General features: G+C 38.2%; 1 protein-coding gene across 3 annotated transcripts in view; it reads left to right on the forward strand.

Moving 5' to 3' along the window:
* Nucleotides 1-22,388, forward strand: part of CFAP69 (cilia and flagella associated protein 69) — a 60,711-nt gene extending 38,323 nt beyond the window's left edge. For all 3 annotated transcript variants that reach the window (XM_070424211.1, XM_070424213.1, XM_070424212.1), the window contains 10 exons: nt 1,904-2,022; nt 3,827-3,945; nt 6,826-6,907; nt 12,137-12,329; nt 14,612-14,749; nt 15,250-15,326; nt 16,720-16,917; nt 19,048-19,134; nt 20,467-20,571; nt 21,117-22,388. In XM_070424211.1, coding sequence (XP_070280312.1) covers nt 1,904-2,022; nt 3,827-3,945; nt 6,826-6,907; nt 12,137-12,329; nt 14,612-14,749; nt 15,250-15,326; nt 16,720-16,917; nt 19,048-19,134; nt 20,467-20,571; nt 21,117-21,284 — 1,286 coding nt within the window. In that variant the 3' untranslated portion in view covers nt 21,285-22,388. The remainder of the gene's footprint in view (nt 1-1,903; nt 2,023-3,826; nt 3,946-6,825; nt 6,908-12,136; nt 12,330-14,611; nt 14,750-15,249; nt 15,327-16,719; nt 16,918-19,047; nt 19,135-20,466; nt 20,572-21,116) is intronic.
* Nucleotides 22,389-23,781: the final 1,393 nt, after the last annotated feature.

Here is a 23,781-nt window from a genome sequence, read left to right on the forward strand (position 1 = left end):
TCATACTTCACAAAGTGTTCCCCCTGATATTTCCAATACCCACCTGGCCCCATACATAGTTATTACAGTATTATTGACTATATTCCTTATGCTGTACTTTACATCCCCATAACTATTTTGTAACTACCAATTTGTTCTTCCTTTTTAAAAAATCTTTATTGTTGAAAGTATTACAGATGTCCCCCCTTCCCCCCATTGACCTCTTCTAGCTTGCCCCCAGCCCCTACCCCAGGCCTTCACCACAATTTGTACTTCTTAATCCCTTCACCTCTTCTGAGGGCTGGGCAATCTTACTAGGGACCTGTATTGAATTGGGGTATAGGGCTAGTTTCAAGAAAGTAAAAAATTTGAGCAGAGACATGGTGTTAAAATATGCATGATGGCGTGTTCAGAGGTAGCTTAAGTAGAGTCGGAGTTTTATGAAGACAAGTTTAATTGTCTGTCTAGTCAGGAGCCAATCTAGAAAGAGTTTTGAATAGGAGATGGTAGAGTTTGAACTCCATCCTCTTTAGGCATGAGAAGCTACTAGGGAAGTTATATGTATAATGCTGTTTTAGGAAGAGGAATCTGCAAGAAATATATCAGATGGTTTAGAATAGAACAAACAGAGGGTAAAGGCAGGGAATTAAAGGAAATAGGAACAAAGTAATTCAGTGTTAATATAACATGTGGTTCAGACAACAGGGAAAGTGACATGCCTGCACCCAGGTAGGAAGGAGAATGAGATAACCTAGAAGGAAAAAGCAGACCTCTGGGCAGTAGGCATGGATTTCTAGAAGGTGCTCCTGATAAAGGCATATAGGCCTTACCTCCATGGCCGGCCTCCAGCACTGGGCCTCCAGCACGCTCACTAGTCTCCCTATGGGATGACCCCTCAACAGTAATTCATCCTCACAGGACCAAGAATCCTTCATTCAGAGCCAACTATGGAGATTGGCTGTGATTTCCATGGTCCTACTTTTAAACATAGCTCCACACCATCTGCTAATGCCAGTAACCCCTTTAACAGAGGAAAAAATGGCTTTTGTTTCTCTCTTAGAGCTTTAAGAAAAAAAATAATTGAGGCAAAATTCTGTTATGAATATCATTGCATCAAAGTAAGTGGCTATTTTCAAGTCTTTTTAAAATTTTATTAGAAGCAAGGGAGAGATTTTAAAGGACATGAGAATACTGCTACCTAAAGTTGTTGAAGACTCCTTCACATAAACATAAGGAGAGGATGCAGAAAGAAGCAACAAAAATAGAAATACTTACGGAAGTCTTCCACCTTTACTTAAAATTGACCCTATTAACCATGAGAAGAAGAGATGAGGCAAGCAATTATCCGGCATTTTGGTCATATATTTGCAAAGGCACTCAATTCTACCTCTTTAAACTGCATATTTTTAAATGGTTTTGTTTACTGAGCAAAATATTATGTTGTTAGGGTGTCCTAATGACACTCCATTAATTCTGTACTAGAAATTCTATATAGATATACTGATTTATTGAGAGTTCAGTGAATCCACTTATTACCTGTCTACGTCTTCTAGGCAACTATGAAATGAAAATATCCCCTTTTAAAATGATTTCTCTAGCTGAGATTTTATAAGAAAGGATTTCAAAGCAGTAATTGATTAAAATAAAAATATACTGTCCATGCCCTAGCTGGTTTGGCTCAGTGTACAGAGCGTCGGCCTGCGGACTGAGGGGTCCCGGGTTCGATGCGGGCCAAGGGCACATGCCTGGGTTGCGGGCTCGATCCCCAGTGGGGGGCGTGCAGGAGGCAGCCAATCAATGATTCTCTCTCATCATTGATGTTTCTCTCCCCCTCTCCTTTCCTCTCTAAAATCAATAAAATATATATTAAAAAAATATATATATACTGTCCAATAACTTTGCATTCTTTAATTTTTTATATCAGGGATATTTAAATATACAACAAGCAAGATTAATGACAAGGAAGAGGCCATTCTTTTGGAAATTCAATCTGATATATTACTTATTTTATCTGCTCTTTGTGAAAATGATAATTCCAGGAAGGTATGTATGCCTGTGAATAAAAGTTTTGTTTAGACCTTCCAATCACTTAACACTATGAGCTTTTTCTTATTAAGTGCCCATAAATGTTGGTGTTCTTTAATCTTATGGAGATTTAATATTTTTTTATAATTATAGTACAATTATATCTAGTAAAGTGTATAGATCTTAAGTATATAGTTCAATAGATTTTGACAAATGTATACATTCATGTAACCAAAACCCCCGTTAAAATATAGAATATTGTTACCTCCCTATAAAATTCATTCATGTCCCTTAGCAACCATCCTCCCACTTGCCTCCAGGAAACCACTATTCTGATTTCTATCCCCATAGATTAGTTTTGCCTATTCTTTAATTTTATATTGATGGAATCATAGTATTTACTCTTTTTATATCAGGTTCCTGTTATCCAGCCATCGTATTTCTGAAATATATCCATGTTGTTGCATGATCAGTATTGCTAATTATATTGCTGAATAATATTTGATTATACAAATATATCAAAAATTTGCTTCTCCATTCCCCTATTAAAAAACACTTTGGTTGTTTCCATTTGGAACTATTATATATGAAGCATCAATGAACATTATTGTGCTAGTCTTTTGTGGACATGCTTTCATGACTCTTGGCTAAATATATAGTAGTGCAGTTGATGGATCATAAAGTAGATGTATGTTTTTAAGAAACTGGTAAACAGTTTTCCTAAGTGAGTTGTACCAGTATAAATGCTGTTTGGGGTTTGAATCAGGTTCAAATCTAAAACTAAACGTTGGAAAAAGAGCTAATTCCCTTTGATTTTTTTTTTTAACTCCATAGCAAACTCTGAGTCTCAAAAATTGAAAACTTAAAAAACAAGAGACAGAATTGGAAAGATGAAAATAAAAAATGTATAGCCTGGCTGGCGTGGTTCAGTGGTTGAGCATCGACCTATGAACCAGGCAGTCACAGGTTTGATTCCCGGTCAGGGCACCTGCCTGGGTTGCAGGTCAATCCCCAGTAGGAAGCGTGTAGGAGGCAGCCAAAAAATGATTATCTCTCATAATTGATGTTTTCTATCTCTCTCCCCATCTCCCTTCTACTCTCTGAAATCAATAAAAAAATAAATGTATGAAGGTTTCAACAGAGGGGTTTTAGAGAGAGAGAGAGAGAACAGGAACAGCAAATGCATCCTTAGCTCCAACCTTTGCTGCAACTTCTCCTTATATTGCCACTCTGTTCCTGTATTTCTGGAAAAATACTCAGTCTTGCTTATTGGGAACTATAACTGAACAACAAGGCAATGAGGAAGGTAATTGGTAGGGGATAAATATTAACTGATAATAATGTCATATAAACTATTAATGTTTTAACTGCCATTTATATATTTGTTTCTCTCTTGGGAGTGTTAGAAAATTTTCCATGATAGAATTTTACTCTTCAATTACTTGCTGCTATCTAGTATTCATCTGATATGATGATTGACTACATTCATTATATTGTGGAAGAAAATCATGGGACAAGCCTTATGGTTTATTTTTCTTAAAGAGAGAGAAGGTGAACAACACAAAGCATAAAGGAACATTAAGCTGGACTATTGATTGATGCCCTCTCTTAAATGATTAGCTTTACAATAGTTTGTCCTAAATTCCTGAGAACAAGTAAGTACACAATCAGAAACAAACAAACAAACAAACAAAATGAATTAAAAGTACAATTTCCCTAACAATGTTGTATTTATCTGATAGAAAAAGTTTTAGGAGACAGGATGACATAGGAAAGAAAGGGATTATTTATTTATTTTAAGAAATAATTTTAAATCTCTTAGGAAATTTTTGGAACTGAAGGAGTGGATATAGTTCTTCATGTAATAAAAACAGACCCCAAGAAGTTTCAGAGTGGATTAGGCTATACTGTTCTTCTTTTTAGTACATTGGACAGCATTTGGTGAGTATTACTGTACCCACATTAGATGGAATCACAGTACAAGAAAGTTACCTCTATAGTCATGCGTGCCAATTTTCTTTCCTCAAAATCACACCAGAAAGACAACTCTCTCAATGCCTTTTTCTTTTTAATAGTCCCCAAAACACACTTACCAATGTCTTTTGGAAGGTAATCTTGCCTGTCACTCAATTCTTGTATCTAAACTTAAATTCTTATTTTTGTGATTTGAACCCATTCCATTTTAGCCTGGTCTGGGAAAACACTAGCATCTATTAGTATTATTCTTATACTGGAAGACAGTTGAATTCCTCATTCATCTTTTCTTAAAGGAGTTAAAAACCAATTGAATATGTATTTCCTAACCAATATTGTTTCCCAAACTTTGTAGCATTTCTAGGGGTAAAAAAAATACTTCTTTTTTTAAGATTACTGGTAATTTACAAGACTTTGTCCTGGAGGAAATTACTTGAGTTTTATATATCATTAACACTTAATATATTTCTTTAGTTATATTTGGGTGGTATTCATGAAAGACACACTGCAACACATTGTAAAAACAAAAACAAAACTGATAACTGTAGATCAAATGAACCTAACAAATACGTGCAGAAAATTCTACCCAATAACAGCAGAATACATATTCTTTTTAAGTGCTGTGATATTGTGATTTATAATAAGAAATATAGATTTGGTCCATTGCTAGTACTGAGTTCCTGAAACACTTGTAATTTTCTAGTCAATAAGAGTAATGGAAGATCTGTTGTTGTAATATTTGATTTTTATTCTCAGTTCCTATAAAATCTCCAGAATAATAAACACTTTGCTATTCATAACAAGTCCCTTTCAACCACAGCTGAGTTCATGTTAATAAGATGATTTTTGGAAATCCCCTAGATAGACACAGAATGGGGGCTGGTTTCCAGGGGAACCAATCATATAATTGATTAGAGAGTTGGAAATATCACCCCCACCTGCAACCTCCAGGGAGGGGAGAAAGGCTGGGGATTGAGTTTAGTCACCAATGGTCAGTGATTTAACCAGGTGTGCCTCCATGATGAAGCCTACATCAAAACCCTAAATATGAGGCTGAAAGAACTTGTAGCTTGTGAACACATGGAGGTTCTGAGAGAGGGCATGGAGATTCTCCCTACCTTGCCCTCTGTATTTCTTCCATCGCTTTTATAACAAAACAGTAACCTAGTGAGTACAGCGTTTTCCTTAGTTCTGTGAGCCTCTTTAACAGATTTCCATCCCAAGGAGGGTGGCGCATCTAATATACAGCTGGTTGGTCCGAAACAACCTGGACTGGAATCAAAGGTGGGGCCAGAGGCAGTACAGTCTTGTGGGACTGAGCCTGGTACCTCTGATTCTAATTCTAGGTAGATAGTGTCAGAATTGAATTGAATTGAATTGTAGGACACCCAGTTGGTATGGGGGGGAAAGCCCACACATTTGGTGGCCAAAAGTGAATTATTAAGATTTGAGACAGAATTTTTTTGTTGTTTGGTGTTTTTTGAAAAATATATTTTATTGATTTTCTACAGAGAGGAAGGAAGAGGGATAGAGAGTTAAAAACATCGATGAGAGCCATGGCTGGTTTGGCTCAGTGGATAGAGCGTCGGCCTACGGACTGAAGGGTCCCAGGTTCAATTCCGGTCAGGGGCATGTACCTTGGTTGCGGGCACATCCCCAGTAGGAGGTGTGCAGGAGGCAGCAATGTTTCTCTCTCATCGATGTTTCTGACTCTATCTCTCTCCCTTTCTCTCTGTAAAATCAATAAAATATAAAATAAAAAAACATCGATGAGAGAGAAACATCGATCAGCTGCCTCCTGCACACCCCCTACTGGGGATGTGCCCGCAACCAAGGTATATGCCCTTGACCGGAATCGAACCTGAGACCCTTCGGTCCACAGGCTGATGCTCTATCCACTCAGCCAAACTGGTTAGGGCCAGAGTTTTTTTAATAAGCACACATGCAATATTCTCGAGACTAGATCACATGCCAGGTCACAAAACAAGTCTTAATACATTTAAGAAGACAGAAATCATTCCAAATATATTTTCTGATCACAATGAAATAACTAGAAGTCAGTAACAAAAGGAAATGAGGAAAACTCATAGATGAATTCAAATTGAACATCAAACTCTTGAAATAAACATTGGATCAAAGACAAAAACAAAATTAGAAAATTTCTCAAGACAAACTAAAATGAAAATACAACATACCAAAACTTATGTAGTACAGACAAAGCAGTACTAAGAGAGAAGTTTACAATGCCTACATTAAAAAGGAGAAAGAGCCTGGTCAGTGTGGCTCAGTGGTTGAGCACCAAGTAGTTCAAGGTTTGATTCCTGGTGAGGGCACATGCCTGAGGTTGTGGGCTAGATCCCCAGTAGGGCGTGCACAGGAGGCAGCCAATCAGTTCTCCCTCATCATTGATGTTTCTATCTCTCTCTCCCTCTCCTTTCCTCTCTGAAATCAAGAAAAATATATTTATTTTTTAAAAAATTAGATGAGACATATCAACACTGTGAAAGAGATAATAAATGGATAAATTTTGAAGAAACAGTTGCTAGAGAAACCAGAGGAGATCTTTAAGAATAAATAATATCCATGAAAGCAAAGGAGCATATTGCATCTACAGAAAAGCCTATAAGCAATTATGAAAAATAATTAATTGATCTTGGTTTAAAAATAGTTGAAATTAAACTACATTAGCAAAGTCTCTTTAAAGTTAAATTTTTAAGTAAAACTATTACTTGATTTTAGGAAATGAAAAGTACTTGGAAGAAAATGTTTTTTTATAACAATAAACGGACAAATTGAGTTTAACAATAAATCCTTGTTCAATGAATAACTTCCTTTTTTTCATTTCAGGTGCTGCATCTTGGCTTGTTATCCCTTAGAGGACTACTTTCTTGAAAAGGAAGGCATTTTTCTCCTTTTGGATTTATTGGCAGTAAGTATGATTAAAACAGTTGTAAAACAAACCAAAAACGTCTTTATTAACCCTTCCCAAACTGAGTACCACAAAACATTATTTTGCAATTAAATGGGCCCCCAAAATATTTAAGTGTTTGTTTTAAGCAAAATCCCTTTTGGATATTTATATTCATTTACATGTTAAAGGCTCTGAAAATCACTCCAATAAAGAAATCAGTTTATTTAGGACAGTGTTTCTAAACCCATGGCAACAGAAAATTTGTTTTATGGGCTATTTTCCCCAGCAATCTTTAAAGAAACAGTATGTGAAGTGCTAGACTATCAAAACCTGTAATAGTTTAATAAATTCTAGCTTCATCTCTTAGTATTAAAAGTTAAGGGCCAGCCAAAACCGGTTTGGCTCAGTGGATAGAGCGTCAGCCTGCGGACTGAAAGGTCCCAGGTTCGATTCCGGTGAAGGGCATGTACCTGGGTTGCAGGCACGTCCCCAGTAGGGGATGTGCAGGAGGCAGCTGATCGATGTTTCTCTCTCATCGATGTTTCTAACTCTCTATCTCTCTCCCTTCCTCTCTGTGGAAAATCAATAAAATATATTTAAAATAAAAAAAAAAAGTTAAGGGCCAAGCCCTGACCGGTTTGGCTCAGTGGATAGAGCATTGGCCTGCGGACTGAGGAGTCCCGGGTTCGATTCTGGTCAAGGGCATGTACCTTGGTTGCGGGCACATCCCCAGTCGTGGGTGTGCAGGAGGCAGCTGATCGATGTTTCTCTCTCATCGATGTTTCTAACTCTCTATCCCTCTCCCTTCCTCTCTGTAAAAAATCAATAAAATATATATTTTTTAAAAAGTTAAGGGCCAATTAGAGAAAGGAGTGAAGATCAGCATTTTTAAAGAACTGTGTATAATGTGTAGGGAATGTGAAGAAGCTAGTGTGTCATGGAGCATTTTACAGAATAAGCAGGAGTGAGCAACCTTCCAGGAAAGACGGTTGCCACTTAGCAGCTGTGAAGAAAGGCAAGGACCCTCATGTATCCTCAAAGTAACCCCCCACTGGTCTCATTTATGAGTGAGTTCACAGTCAAGATGATGTGGGGGTGGGAAAGTATAATTTTGTTTTAATAAAACTCACAGAGTTTTAGCTATGTCACTGTTGATTGCCACCATTCCTGATTTTATTAACAGAATAACAAACCTGCTTTGATTTAGCAAAGATACTAACATTATTTGTGTTCTTTTATCTCTCTGAAAGAAAAATAGTTGAATGTAAATTGTAATAGAAAGATATATTTTTTTAAATATATATTTTATTGATTTTTTACAGAGAGGAAGGGAAAGGGACAGAGAGTTAGAAACATCGATGAGAGAGAAACATCGATCAGCTGCCTCCTGCACACCCCCTACTGGGGATGTGCCCGCAACCAAGGTACATGCCCTTGACCGGAATCGAACCTAGGACCTCTCAGTCCACAGGCCAATGCTCTATCCACTGAGCCAAACCGGTTACGGCTAGAAAAATATTTTTTTGCCTGGCTGGTGTGGTTCAGTGGTTGAACGTTGACCCATGAACCAGGAGGTCGTAGTTCAATTCCCAGCTATGGCACATGCCAGGGTTATGGCTGGATCCCCAGGAGGGGACATGCAGGAGGAAAATCAAATGAATGATTCTCTCTCACCATTGATATTTCTGTCTCTCCCTCTCCCTTTCTCTAAAATCAATTTTATTTTTTAAATCAATTTTAAATATGTGTATTTATATACATATATGTACACACACACACACACACATTAAAAACTCAACTAGGAAAAATGATAAATAAATAAAAGAAAATTAGCCCTGGCTGATTTGTCTTGGTGGTTGGAGTGTTGGCCTGCAGACCGAAGGGTCATAGGTTCAATTCCCAGTCAAGGGCACATACCTTGGTTGCAGGTTCTCCAGTCCTGATGGGGGAGTGTTGCAGGGGAGTGGAGGAGAAGAGGGCAACCAATCAATGTGTCTCTCTCGCATTGATGTTTCTCTCTCTTTCTCTCCCCATCCTCTCTCTTTCAGTTTTTCTAAAAATCAATGGAAAAAATATCCTCAGGTGAGGATTAAAAAATAATAATAAAATAAAGGAAATTAGTTGACACTAGAGATGAGAGAGCAAATTCATTAGCTATAAAGCATTACAAACAAAAATAAATAATAATTATTTAAAAAAAACCCACCTTGATAAACAGGAATGGATCATAACCAGAAACCCTTAAGATGCTCAGAAAATTGAACATATAGAGAAGAATATATGTGTACCTCTACTAATGCGGTCCTAAACGATGTACCACTTACCACATTCCTCTGAATACAGCACAAGTATGCTCAGAGGCACGTGGTGCTGTGTCAGGGGATCCTCAACGTCCCAACATTAATTTGGCTCATCTTCCTGGAATCTTGTTTTTTCCTAAAGATTTGGAAGTGCGGAGTTGTATTAAACATGTATCCATAGATTAAATACTTAAGTTTTATATTAATATTTAAAATTATATACAAGACTTCAAAGACATTTCTCCCTTGTGTTCACGCTCCTTTGCCGTTAGGGTTTCTTTGATGGAAAGGTACAAAGGCCGGTAGGACAGGTCATATAGTACAGTGACTGTGAGCATAGGCTGGAAGCCAATACTTGTTGGCTGTGTAACTGGATAAGTCACTTTTCTCTGATATCAACTTCCTCAAAACAGAGATACTTACCTCATGCACTGTTGGGAGGAGGATGAGTGATGTGTGTAGGTATGCATCCATGTGCACATGCATATGTATATACACTTTATATTCATATATACACACAGTGTTATTGTAACATTAGTTAGATGTTTCAGAAACTATGCATGTATTTTCCACTATTATGAATATAATTACTCGATTGTGCTTAATGTAGTTTAAACCAGTCAAGTTAAATTACAATTACAAACATTTTTAATGAAGTTTTTATATTAACCCCAGCCCTTCTAAAAGTGAAGTACAGAAATAAAAAATTCATTGTATTGAGAGTTCTGCTTAATGTAATCAGCTAAAATATGTATTCAGTGTGTAATAATAATTGCTAATAGTGGTTAAATATTATTGAGAGTTTACTATGTGACAGGCAGTCTCATATGACTCATCATAATAACTCTCTAAAGTAGGTAAATGTTATTATCCTTCATGTAATAGAAGAGGAAATGATCATTATAATTGGAACCACAGGTTATGTTTCCTTTGCTATTCTATCAGCAGTATACTGTAAGAGTTAATCAATACCATATATTCTACACAGAAACCATCACTCTGTGGAGGCCATTGCTGTGGATTGCTTCTCTCTGCCTACATTTTGCTTTGCTGCAAACTAGTTCTCACAAAACAAAGGGAATATGCTTGATAATTTTCTTTTATGGATGCAGATGTTCAAAATACAAAATTACACCTCATTTTGAATTATTTTCATACTAGAGGCCCGGTGCACAAAAATTTGTGCACTCGGGGGGGGGTGGTCCCCCAGCCCGGCCTGTGCCCTCTCAAAGTCTGGGACCCCTCAGGAGATAACGACGTGCTGGCTTAGGCCTGCTCCCAGGTGGCAGAGGGCACGCCCAATCCCTAGGTGCAGCCCCTGGTCAGGCTCAGAGCAGGGCCGATTGGGGAGTTGGGGCTCCACCCCCTGTCATGCACAGAGCAGGGCGGATCGGGTGCCACCCTCAGTCACGCTCATGGTAGGGCCGATTGGGGGGTTGGGGCACCGCCCCCTGTCACACTCAAGGCAGGGTCGATGGGGAGGTTGCGGCTCCACCCCCTGTCATGCACAGAGCAGGGCCGATCAGGGGGTTGGGGCGCTGCCCCCTGTCACACAGAGCATTGTCGATCAGGGGGTTGGAGAGTTCCCCCCTGTCACGCACAGAGCAGGGCTGATAGGGTAGCTGGGGCACTGCCCCCTGTCACACACAGAGCAGGGTGGATCAAGGGGTTGGGGCGCTGCACCCTGTCACACTCAGGGCAGGGCCAATGGGGAGGTTATGGCTCTACCCTGTCACACACAGAGCAAGGCCCGTGGAGGGGGGTTGGGGCGCCACCCTCTATCATCCACAGAGCAGGGCCGATCAGGGGGTTTGGGCGCTGCCCCCTGTCACGCTGATCCCGGTGCCGGGAGCCTTGCTGCTCCACTGATCCCGGTGCTGGGAGGCATATTACCCTTTTACTATATAGAATAGAGGCCTGGTGCATGGGTGGGGGCCAGCTGGTTTGCCCTGAAGGGTGTCCTGGATCAGGGTAGGGGTCCCCACTGGGGTGCCTGGCCAGTCTGGATGAGGGGCTGAGGGCCGTTTTCAGGCTGGCGGATGACTGAAGCTCCCAACTGCTCCTTTTTTTCTTTTTTCTTTTTTTCTATTCTGGGCCAGCTTTAGCTCTGAGGCCTCGCTGCTGAAAGCAGGTTTCTGGCCTTTACCTTCTGTATTTGATACAATGTTGCGGTCCGGCTGGCTGAAGCCCGGCTGACTGAAAGCCGGTTTCTAGGGTTTTGTTTAGCTTCTATATTTGCAACATAGTTGCTTAGAGTTGCAGCTGAGAGGCCGGCAATTCAGGTGGGGAACGTTGGAGTTTGCAGTCACTGGAGCAAGCAAGCCTCCCTCTTCACTTCAGTGCATGGCTGCTGGCCGCCATCTTGGCTGACAGTTAATTTGCATAAGGATATGCTGATTAGTCAATGGGAAGGGTAGCGGTCGTACGCTAATTACCATGTTTCTCTTTTATTAGTGTAGATGTGACTACCGCTTGCAATTACCATCACTACTTCTCTTAGTAACAATGAGGTTATAGCTGTTATGAGTCTTTACACACCTTAAAGCATGTAAATTGGAAAGACCCTATTGTTCCAGTGACTTATATACAGCACTGTTGACCTGGCTCCACCTAAAATAAACATCTTTACTTATTTTTGCACTCTCCCTTTTTCCTTGTCAATCTGTCAGTTTCATTTTAGGTCATGATGTATGTTTGTAACAACATTAGAATTATATTTAATCTTTTTCTTTTTCTTCTTTTTAATTCCTAATGTTTTAAAATGTATTCATTACAATTGGCTTCTATTTTAACAGGAAATTAGCACAGATCATACTTAGGTAGAGTTTCACTTTTGTAAGGCAATCCTTTAGAGGAAGCACTAATTAATACAAATGTTTCTCCTTTTTTAACGTAATAGTTCTTAATATTTATGGCAACATTTTCTTTTTCTGTTCCCTTATAAAAGTTGGACCAAAAAAAATTCTGTAGTCTAATACTTGCAATAATGGTTGAATTTTGTGATAATCCCAAAACCCCGGTTCACGTCAATGCTTGGCGAGGGAAGAAGGACCAAACAGCTGCCAGCCTTTTGATTAAATTGTGGAGAAAGGAAGAAAGAGAACTAGGAGTACTACGTGATAAACGCGGGATGATTATTGGTGAGTGTATTTATAATCGTTAGTACAAGCAATTAGATCCATTGTTTAAAATATCTTATAAAGATTAGGAAAGTAATAGACACAGATAACAATATGGTAATTACCAGAGGGAAGAGGGGTGGGGGAAGATAGAGTAAAGGGGGTCAAATACATGGTGACAGAAGGAGACGAGACTTTGGGTGGTGAGCACACAACACGAGATGCAAATGATGTATTACAGAATTGTAAACTTGAAGGTTATATGATGTTATTAGTTACTTATATAATGTTATTATTAACTTATGTAATGTTAGCCCAATAAATTTGATTTTAAAAAAAGAAAAAATAAGATATTAGGAACGTATAAAGATTTTCATCCCTTTGTTTAAAGTTCTTTTCACAGGTGTTTGCACATCTTGCCATCATAAATTCTGAATGATTGGAAGAAAACTAAGGATAGTAGTAGTAGAATCATGTTTTTATAGAAAAATTTCAGGAAATGCTATTTTATCATCTACTTTAACTTGAAAAAAATTACTTCCTAAAGAAGTTTCCTTGGGTTACCTGCTTTTACCAATAGATTCAGTAATATTTCATTACCAATAAAATGTGGGATGTAAATAGAGTGCTTGAAAACAATTTTTATAGTATTTTGTACATTGTTGTTGCTTTATATTTATATAATTTACTTTTTTGTGAAGAAACTTACTTTTTTAAATAAAAATAAATCAAAAGTTTTATAAATTTTAGTTACTAGATTCTAAGTCAATGAAGTTTATAGTATTAGAATTTATAGTTCATTTATCTACTCTATAATGCTACATTACATTTTCTAAATCTCTGAATATTCTTATTATGGTTTCATCTAAACTCAGTATTATTTATTTTTAAATGAAAATACTTTCCTTTTTATTGTTTTGTTAATCCTCACCCGACGATATTTTTCCATTGATTTTTTTTATTTTTTTTTTAGAGAGAGAATGGAACAAGGGGGAGAAACAGAAAGAGAAAAGCATCAATGTGAGAGACATATCAATTACCAATGAACCCTGCAACTGAGGTCCATGCCCTTTACTGGAATTGAACCCGGGACCCTTCAGTCCATGGGCTGATGTTCTATCCACTGAGCCAAATCTGCTAGGGCTCCCTTTAATTTCTGATGATTTCTATCTTCAATCTGATTTTATTATTTATGAGTTTTGATCTATAATATCATAAAATAGTTATATATCATAATACACATATAGAAACCAAAAGCAAAGGAGAGTACATCACTGTTAAATTGACATTGTTCAAAATCTGGATTTCAAAATTAGAAAAATTACATAAGAGTTTCACTTTTTATTTTTTTAATCCTCACCCGAGGATATGTTTTTTATTGATTTTTTTAGAGAGAAAGGAATGGAGAGAAACATCGATGTGAGAGAGAAACATCAATTTTGCCTCTTGTACATGCCCCAATTGGGGATCAAACGTGCAACCTAGGAATGTGCTCTAACCAGGAATTGAACTTGCAACCTTTTGGTGTACAGGATGATGCTCCAGCCAGCTGAGCCACCTGGCCAGGGCAAGAATTTCACTTTTAAAAAGTAATTTTGTGAAATGTTTATATCTTACATAAATAATAAAAATTAAAGCTATAAGTTTTGCCATAGAATGGGGAAGAAATCACTGATTACTGATGCTTTCAAAAGAATAACCATGCCCCCCAGTCAGTGTAGCTCAGTGGTTGAGTGTCAATCTATGAACCATACAGTTTGATTCCAGGTCATGGCATGTGCCTGGGTTACAGGCTCGATCCCTAGTGTGGGGCATGCAGGAGGCAGTGGATAAATGATTCTGTCATCATTGATGCTTCTCTCTCTACCTCTCCCCTCCTCTCTGAAATCAACAAAAATATATATGTGTTTTTTTTTAAAAAAAAAAAGAGTAACAATGTACAAGGCACTATTTTAATGTGTTATAATGTTCTGAAATATTTTATGACAGCATTTCTCAACCTGTGGGTCGAGATCCCTTTGGGGGTCGAACGACTCTTTCACAGGGGTCGCCTAAGACCATCAGAAAACACATATATAATTGCATATTGTTTTTGTGATTAATCACTATGCTTTAATTATGTTCAATTTGTAACAATGAAATTGGGGGTCACCACAACATGAAGAACTGTATTAAAAGGTCACGGCATTAGGAAGGTTGAGAACCACTGTTTTATGATGTCTGGACTAAAATCTCAAAATTACATATTCATTTACTACTGTTTTTATCTGTCTCTCTATGTTTTCACGACATCTATTGATTAGATACAAGGAAACCTCTATTTACTAGTTTTCAAGTAGAGCAAAAAATCATGCCAATGCCTGCTAACTGCCCGACCTTTGCAGTTATGGACGTTGCAGAAAACATTAGAGCAAAAATTTATGCTGTGTTGGGCAAACTAGGTAAGAAGCTACTTGTCAGATTCACAAAAGCCTCTCTGTTTTGCTAAGTATGTATATTGCTTTTGCTTTGGAACCCGTTTTTCAAACATGATGAACAAAAGTTCCTTTATACTGATAAATGCATGTTCCATTGTTTTCCCAATGTCCAGGCTACACCCTGATCAATCAAATTAAAGGCAGTCAGTTTGGATAACTAGGATCAACACAAGAATTCTGAGTCACCTGAGGGGTTTTTTTTAGTCCTGCTTCTGACTAAGGAAAAAGTCCTCATTTTTGGGGGTTCTAAAAGAATATTACCATAGTCTGACCAAAGCACAGAAACTATTCCTCTTTAATGAGTACGTAAGGATGGCCTGGCAATAAGAAGTCAGAAGCTCATAGAAGTAACTTTTTCATAAGTCAAGATGAATTCAAAAGGAACTTGCACTGTTTTAATTGTGTGTGTGTGTTGGGATCACGTGCTCTGTTAAAGTAATTCTCTCTATATAATCTTCGTTTAGATTTTGAAAATTTACCTGGCCTCTCTACTGAAGATTTTGTGACCCTTTGTATCATACATAGATATCTTGATTTTAAAGTGAGTACCTTCTTAACCTTATTATTAAAACCTCATATGGCAAAAAAGCCAATTGGGAAATAAATTTTCTGTTTGTAATTGTGAGCAGTCACCCAAACTGTGCAATGTTCATTTTCCATTTTGCATCTGATACTATTCAAAAGACATAACAAAAATTGATTCTATATTTTCTGTGGGATAAGATTTCATCCACTATCCTATATAATAAAAAGCTAACATGCAAATTTCCCCTTGGGAATTCAACCTACCGGGAGCTCAACCGCCCGCTATGAGGTGCACTGACCACCAGGGAGTGGCTCGGAACAAAGGAAGGTCCCACCTGGCATCTGGCAGCCGGGGGAAGGAAGGCTCCGGCCAGCAGCCGGAAGCCCCCGATCGGCCCTGATTGCCCGCCAGGCCTGGGGACCCTTCCGGTTTATGAATTTTGTGCACTGGGCCTCTGGTGAGCTTATAAAAGAAAATGGCTCTTACTGAGATAGAGCTATTCAGAAGCCTAATAGAATGTGTAAAATATAATTTCTTTTCTTTATAGATCATTTGGAGCTAGAGTTAAATGAGTTATTGCTTATTAAAATAAATTAATACTTATTAAAGTATTCTTTTATCATTACTTTATGTGATATCAAATGTCAGTTCAAGGATAGGTTGCTTACCTTGCTGGTTATATTTTTGGTAAATAAATGCTTTTGAAGTTTCAGGGGAGTCTGTTCAAGTAAACATTTCTTCTACTAATGCAAGTATACTGTGTTTGAATGTCGTAAATGAATAAACCTCTATTTTCAAATGAAAAGGTGACTTAATTTTTATCTCTGTCCTGGATATATAAATTTTTCTTTAAATTTAAACGTACTCAAGCACATTAATTTCCAACGGCCCAGAATATGCGATAGGAACATGGAGTTAAGAGCTTGAGATTCAGTGACGCTTTAGCAAGAAGGCAAGGGGCAGGGCCCTGTTTCTCAGGGTAGCTAGGTGGTAGGGTCCCAGGAATTCCCATGGTCATTGTCCTGTAAGTTCAGCATGACTCGTCCTTCAGTATAAAGCTTTAGGAAAAAGAACATCAGTAGTTCAAGAGGATGAGACTAAAGCAGCAGTTTCTGCAGCTGTGAAAAGAGTGAGGATAACCAGAGGGCAGGGATGATGACAATGAACGAGACCTAGGTAGTGGAGCCTCATCCATGAATACTGTATCCTTGATTTCTGAATACTCAAATGTAACTGGTGCTCCAAATCACCCCCAGGGCACTTAACTCATGCCTAAGGAGTAAGTTAGGAAAAGCTGGTTCAGTACGTGTTAACTTTGGAACAACAATCACAATAAAGTATTACCTAAAATTGTATCTTTTATTTTTTGTTAATTTGACTTTTTTAAACTTAAACTTTGTTATAACAGATTGGAGAAATATGGAATGAAATTTATGAAGAAATGAAATTAGAAAACTTAAGACCGGTCACTACAGACAGACGTGTTTTGCAAGCCATTTTAACGGCTTCAGAAAACGTTGGAAAGATGGTTGCTTCCCTGCAGTACGACATGGTTGAAATCCAAGCCCGCCAGGATGTGCAAGATGAACAAAAAGTATATGCAAAAGTAAGCCACGGATACCATTGAGGCACAAGTTAATTTCATTGTATGAACTAGTGGAAGTCCTCCAAGGGTATATTGCCTTACTTGTGAACGTTTCAGCACTTGAAGTTATTTGTAGTTTTTCTCTCCTTGTTACTTTCACTGTGTTTGTACAATTTTTAAAAGACACCATGGAGTTAAGAGCTTAAGATATTCCATTACTATATTCAATGCTATTTTATGGCATTATAATTTGATTTCTACAGGCTTACCTTTCAAAAGGTAAAGACACTTCTCTTTTTTGAAATGTCAAACAGAATTCCAAAAATGGTTGGCTATTTGAGTGTATACATTTAGCTAATTCTGACAACAGTGTATCTTTGCGACTATAAATATATAACCTCACTGAGAACATTGGCCCTCACCCCTCACTCTGTGATAAGCCCTTACTGGTGTGCCAGCCACAGGCATATCCTCTCTTCAGTGCCTAAGCACTATGAGCATTCTGTGAGTCCAGAGATAGACGGGTCTCTGACTTCACCTAATCAGAAAAATATAAGCCATTCTCCTAAAGCAGGGGTCCCCAAACTTTTTAAACAGGGGGCCAGTTCACTGTCCCTCAGACCATTGGAGGACTGGACTATAGTTTAAAAAAAAAACTATGAACAAATTCCTATGCACACTGCACATATCTTATTTGAAGTAAAAAAACAAAACGGGAACAAATACAACATTTGTATTTGCATGTGGCCCACGGGCCATAGTTTGAGGACCCCTGTTAAAGCTTTACACAGGTGGGAAACGAACACATCAGAAGCTTTGGAGCAAAGAGGTTAAGTGGCTGTTTAAATTTACTTGTCCACAGAATGCAAAGATGATGTAGATGCCCACTTACACTTGGCTATCCTGTATGACTCCCATTAAATATTTAAAGCCCTCTAAGGTCATTTCCAGAGTGTTTTCTATTGCCTGCTCTTTTCACGTTAACTATTCACATTTATCGCTTCAGCCTAGTGGAACTCTGCGTCCACCTATGAATTCTGCTGTTTGAGACACCTCCTTGCTTGAAAATTTTATTTGTTAAAATTTTTTATTGTGTGGATGCTGCCACATTACCCTGTTTATTTGCTCATAAGTGGGGTAGCCCTATTGGAAGATCTGCTGCCTCATTAGTTCTGTTGAGTGACAGAATGTCTGCTCTGTAGACTAGCTATTGTTGATATGTTGGTTATTGTTGATTTGTTCGCTTGGCTCTGACCCCACTTATTTTTTTTAGCAGTTATTTAATTAAACACCCTTGGTTTATGGTTGAAACTTAGTGTATTTTACACCAAGCAGGGGCACATGTCCTCTGACTGTATAGTCAGTGGGGGGCGTGTTGAGAAGGATAGTTTTCGCAGTTTGTGAGCAGTTACCTCCCTAGACTGCATCACCACAACAACTCAGCACTTTCACGCAATTGCTGGTCTTGTTGCAGTTAAAGATTAGAGCTAATTTTACCAAGATAATCTTTGATGAACTCTTATCAGTGGCAGCAGGAACCTATTTTCTCCTGTGAATTTGTTGTTGGGTCATTCATATATTATCCATCTTCATAAGTGATAATCATGTAAAACAATCAATCTTGCTGTGAATTGATGGTGGTGGTTGTTTTTTTGTTTTTTAAAGAGTAGTTTATTGATTTTTAGAGAGAGAGAGGAAGGGAGAAGAGAGAAACATCTATCTGAAAGCGTCCCATCGATCAGATGCCTCCTGTATGATCCCTTCTAGGATCCAGCCTGCAACCCAAGTACGGGCCCTGACCGAGAATCTAAACAGCTACCTCTCTGTGCACAGGACGATGCCCAACCAACTGAGCCACACTGGCCAGGGCAATTGTTGTTATTTTTATATTTTGTATGTTTATAACAACAGTCTTATATTACATTTTGGGGAAAGCAGTTCAAACCCTAGACACAATGAAAGAAGGATTTTTTTTCATTTTAAGACTTTTATTTTTAAGTTGTTAACTTTATGATTACTCTAATCCTTTTGCTAGTTAACCTTTAAAATTTACCTTGGCAAAAACTAGGTGTTCCTTCAAAAGGAGGGATTTCAATCCCTTTGGTATTCTTTCATAAAAACTGGAACTCTTAACTATCTTTCTCATTTCAGATACAAGCCACACACAAGCAAAGAGAACTGGCTAATAAATCATGGGAAAACTTCTTGGCTAGAACATCAAATGCTAAAACTTTAAAGGTAGGATTTTTGAAATATTATGATAACCACAACAAATAGCTAACTCTGACACCGTTTCCAGGAATAAATATTCATTCATCTTTTTCTGTTGATCTTCTTGTAGAGTACTAACACTAGTAGATCCTCATATGCAATTTAGGATGATAACTGAAACTGAATTTTCACCATTACAGAGATGCCACTCTGAGTTTTATTTGACTTAGCAGTGGAAGCAAGGGTGGTGTTTCTGGCTTACGTAAAAGAGATGATGGTTAGCCAGAAATGAAATTCTGCTTTCTCTTCGAGCCTTCTTATTCATTGATTTGTTCTGTAAGAAGCAGAGTGAAGGACAGAAAAAATAATTGTCCATATTATTCTCTCCCCCAAGGATGTTTCCCCTCGGTGACCACCAAAAGAAACATAATATTAAAGGTTCAATGAGAATTTGAGATAAACACCCATTTGGAAGCTGCTTCAACTATAAGCTAAAAATTAAAACATTTATAATGCTAATTATTCACTTGAAATATATGAAAAGCACCATGGGTTTCCAAAATCTTGTTAACTTTATCCATATTTTCCATTAACACTTGGAAAAGACTGTTATGTAATGTTATAAATCTTCCTCTAGATATGCAATTGTTACATGTTATGTTAATCCACGAAAATAGTGGAACCATAAAAATACTTACTTAAATTACAAAAAAAAAAAAAAAAAAGAAAATAGTGGAACCATATTAAGGTAGCAAGAGCAAAGCTAAGAACACACTTATTCAATGTACCGTGTCTCCCCCTTTTCACTGAAAGTTCTTCCCAACGTTACTTATGAAATATGCTGGTAATGAAAATCAGCCTTTTCCGAGCAGACCATTGGTTACCTCAAATTTCACCTGTTCTAGTGACTCAAATATTGAGCTTGATTATAACCACAACAAATTATATAACTGATATTATTCTAAATGCTTGAAACATTTAAGTGTACTAAATTAGTATTTAATTTATGCAAAATACTTTGAAAACACACATCACCTGATATAAATTCAGTAACTTATTCAGTTATGCATTAAAAATTGAGCCTGATTTCTCTAGGGCCTGCTTTACTTCTTGGTATATGACCAGTATTTCTGGAAATCTCAGTAATGTTTTTAGGTTACTGGTGTATTCTGCAATGTACAAATGACACAACTTGCTAATAACTACCTTCTTAGCCTAAATGATTAGCAGATTCCAGTGCTAACTAATAAAACAGAAGCAGCCAGACATAATTAAATATAAATTGTATCCTTCATTGTAAATATCATCGTTAATGCTTTAATAGCAAGGTTATTTTCTTTCTAATTTAAAAATCTTCAGAAAGCAAAAAAACTTCAGGAAAAGGCTATTGAATCCACTAGATACGGTGAACGACCAGCAAATGCAATATTTCACCAGACAGATATTAAAGGCCTTAACACAACGGTAAGATTTTTTTTTCTCCATTACTTTTCTTAGTAGATATCTAATTTAGTCCCCAGGGTTATTTCCATGGGATCTGTCCCATATTTTTTCTTTTTGCTCTTCAATTTTCATATAGTGAAGGCATGTTTGTCTTTAAGGTACCTCCACCCTCACCCAGGGCTGGTTTAGACTGGACCCAGGCCTCCAGGACTCCCACGGAACTGCTGCAAACACTAGTCAGATGATAGCTCTACATCTCTTTATCAGAAAATGTGCAGTGCCTCCTTTGCCTGGCAAATAGATTCATGCCGTAACCCAGTGTTCCTGGTGTCCTCTTCTAGACATAATTTGGCCCTGATTGCAAAGCTAATAAGCGGTAGAAGTAGAATTCATGCCCACTTGCCTGGCTCTGAAGCCCTTATCTCTCCAATAGGTCATGCTGCCTCCCAGTTACTTATATGTATGTTTTGTGTTGTTTCCAAAATAAGCTAAAAGATGAATGAGTTTTTCACCTATGGAAAAGTGTGCTAAATGGACTCTTAGATATTGACCTTTTGCTTTTTTAGGTGCTCTCTGGACGGGTCGTAGCAGTGGAGAGCACTCCTGCCCGATTAGTGGGAGGACCTCTGGCTGATACCGATATTGCTCTTAAAAAACTTCCTGTTCGAGGAGGAGCCTTACAAAGGGTGAAAGCAGTAAAACCTGCAGATGATCCAAAGACTGTTCCTACATAAATGCTCTAGAGACTTTTTGAGATAAATTCTGCATGTAATTTTTAGTGAAATATGTCTTTATATACAAATGTAAAATATATTTTAGAAGAAATATTTTAGTAAAATACTATAAAAAATAAAAGCAAGCACATATAATTTATTGAAAATATCAACATATAGCAACAGAAGGGTGGTCAACAATTTTTTTGGAAAGATTACTAATACTTTCAACTGAATTTGTGAAACATATTGTATCAGTTAAGACTCATCAGTTGCATATGAATTATTCCAACTGATGTAAGCACCCCCCAAAAAAGAAGGGAAAAAACTTGAATAGATAGACTCTGTAGCTATCAAATCTAGGAATAATTAAGACTAGTGGCATTGTTGGATCTAAGGACGGAAACTCTGGGGGTAGGACCTTCTCCTTCCCTAGCAGCTCCTGGAGTATGTTCTCCCAGGTTCATGTCCAGTATAGAAAAGTGCATGCCTGTCTCTCAACAGTCCTGCAACTGCCTCTGCATATTGGGGCCCCTGACTGGCTGTCTGCCCATTCCTGAGCCATTCACCATGACTTTGGCCAGATTTGAGTACCGCCTACTCCCAGAGCCAGAAGTCTGCCAACCCTACCCAAAGCATATGGATGGAGTGGAGTAGGGACTCAGGATATTATTATCATGAGTATATATAAATACCGGGCACAAAAACATTAGCAACAAATATGTCGGTGAAAGTAAAATAAGTTATCTCTGTTATAAAAAGCAAATGTTAGTCATGAGGTAAACAATAAAAATAAAGAAACAGATGGTTTTCTTTTCATATATAAACATGCAAAGCAAACTCTATGCTACTTCACTTCTTTAGTGGGGAAGAGGAGAGGGGAGGGGGGAAGTGTTTTCTTTCCTTTGTGGTGGAGGTATCTTGCCAAAGAATAGGGGGTGGATGCCTTAATGCTGAATGTAGAGTAGTATGTGTGTCTGTGTGCCATTCTGAGGTTCCCATAGCCTATCTCCGTTCCCACCAAACCCCATTCCACCCAGGAAACCACAAAGTTGAGTTTTTGTCCAGGGCTGAGAGGTAAAATAACCCGTTTTCTTAGGAAGACTCACTGGAATTTGTCTAGATTCTAGGCCCATAGGGTATACTTAGCAGTTACGGGTCAATGTATAACAACCAGCTCTTCATGGGGGCGGGAGCCCTCACTTGTAGTGTTTGCCAATTTGCATATCACTATGACCAATTCCAAGCTACCAGCATGATGCTACTAAATGCAGAGTTGGGAAGACATGCATAGAATCCACGTTCATTATCAGATAAGAAATAATCACCCACTAGGCTCCAACACCCCACTAGGCCCATCTTCTACTTCCTCCTCCCTTCTCCTCTTCCTCCGCCCCTCATATTCCTCCAGGAATTTTCCATTGTCCCTGTCTGTGAGGATGGCAACCTCCACAGTGAGCGTAGAAATTGCAACTGTTCTTGTTTTAATTAAAATGAGTTGCCAGTTCACTTCTGTCCAGCAGCCTTTCACCCTGGCCAGCTGCCCATTCTTGTGGCCCACGAGAGTAGATGATATGTATCAGCTTCTTAGTGAGCTTTGTCCTTTCCTAAATCTCTGTCTCTGATATCCACAGCATTAGAAGGCATGATTTGTTCCTCTTCTTCAGAGAAAACCCTGAGCACAAAGATTCCATGGAAGGGGGGGTTACTGAGCAACAAGAATGGATGTGGGTAGAAACATGCAGTGAACAGATGTCCATACAAAAAGCACCACATACACCTCAAGTACATCTCAGATACACAGAATCAAGATGAAGTGTCCATGGCTAAGCACAATGAATCTTTGCCCCATTTCGTACAAGCTGCTTCCTCAGACTCGAAGCTCCCCAAGGACAAGGTAGAAACCATACCTTATTCATTATTGTAATCAATGCCACAGTAAATTATTGAATAAGTGTGATGGTGGCCCCAGCTCCTAGGAGCCTTTCCCTTGAGCTCTGCAAATGCAGCCAAGTCCTGAGCTCACAGGGAAGATGCAGCCAACAAAATGCTTTAGAAGTCATGCTAAACTCGGTCATGTTAAAGTAGTTCAAGTGTGTTTTCTTCATAACAGTGATAGGCTTCCTCTAAAATGGTGAGGCATAAATACTATTACATGAATACAGCATGTGAACTAGAATCAGTATCTCTTGGTTGAATATCATTTTTGTCTGTAATATGACTTGATAGCTCCAGATTAATTAGAACTGACTATAATCCAAATACTCAGGGACACCTGTGAACCTTTCCCCTGCCATGTAGGTCTTACTTATCAAGAAGAGGAGAGGTAAAATAGGGCAGGTGATTACCTAGTATCCATTTAGCAGGTGAATAAATGTAGGCGGGTGGAGGGTAGGAGTGTTGCTTAATCCTGACACTTGGACTTAATCCTGACACATAGACTGCACCCAAATTTGCCTATTACAATTCCAGCCAACCCCAGGGAGTGAGTGAATTAGTCTGTCTGTCTAACAATGTC

This window comes from Myotis yumanensis, unplaced genomic scaffold (assembly GCF_028538775.1).
Source record: "Myotis yumanensis isolate MYYU_CA2020_CCGP unplaced genomic scaffold, mMyoYum1.0.hap1 SCAF_9, whole genome shotgun sequence".
Taxonomy (NCBI): domain Eukaryota; kingdom Metazoa; phylum Chordata; class Mammalia; order Chiroptera; family Vespertilionidae; genus Myotis; species Myotis yumanensis.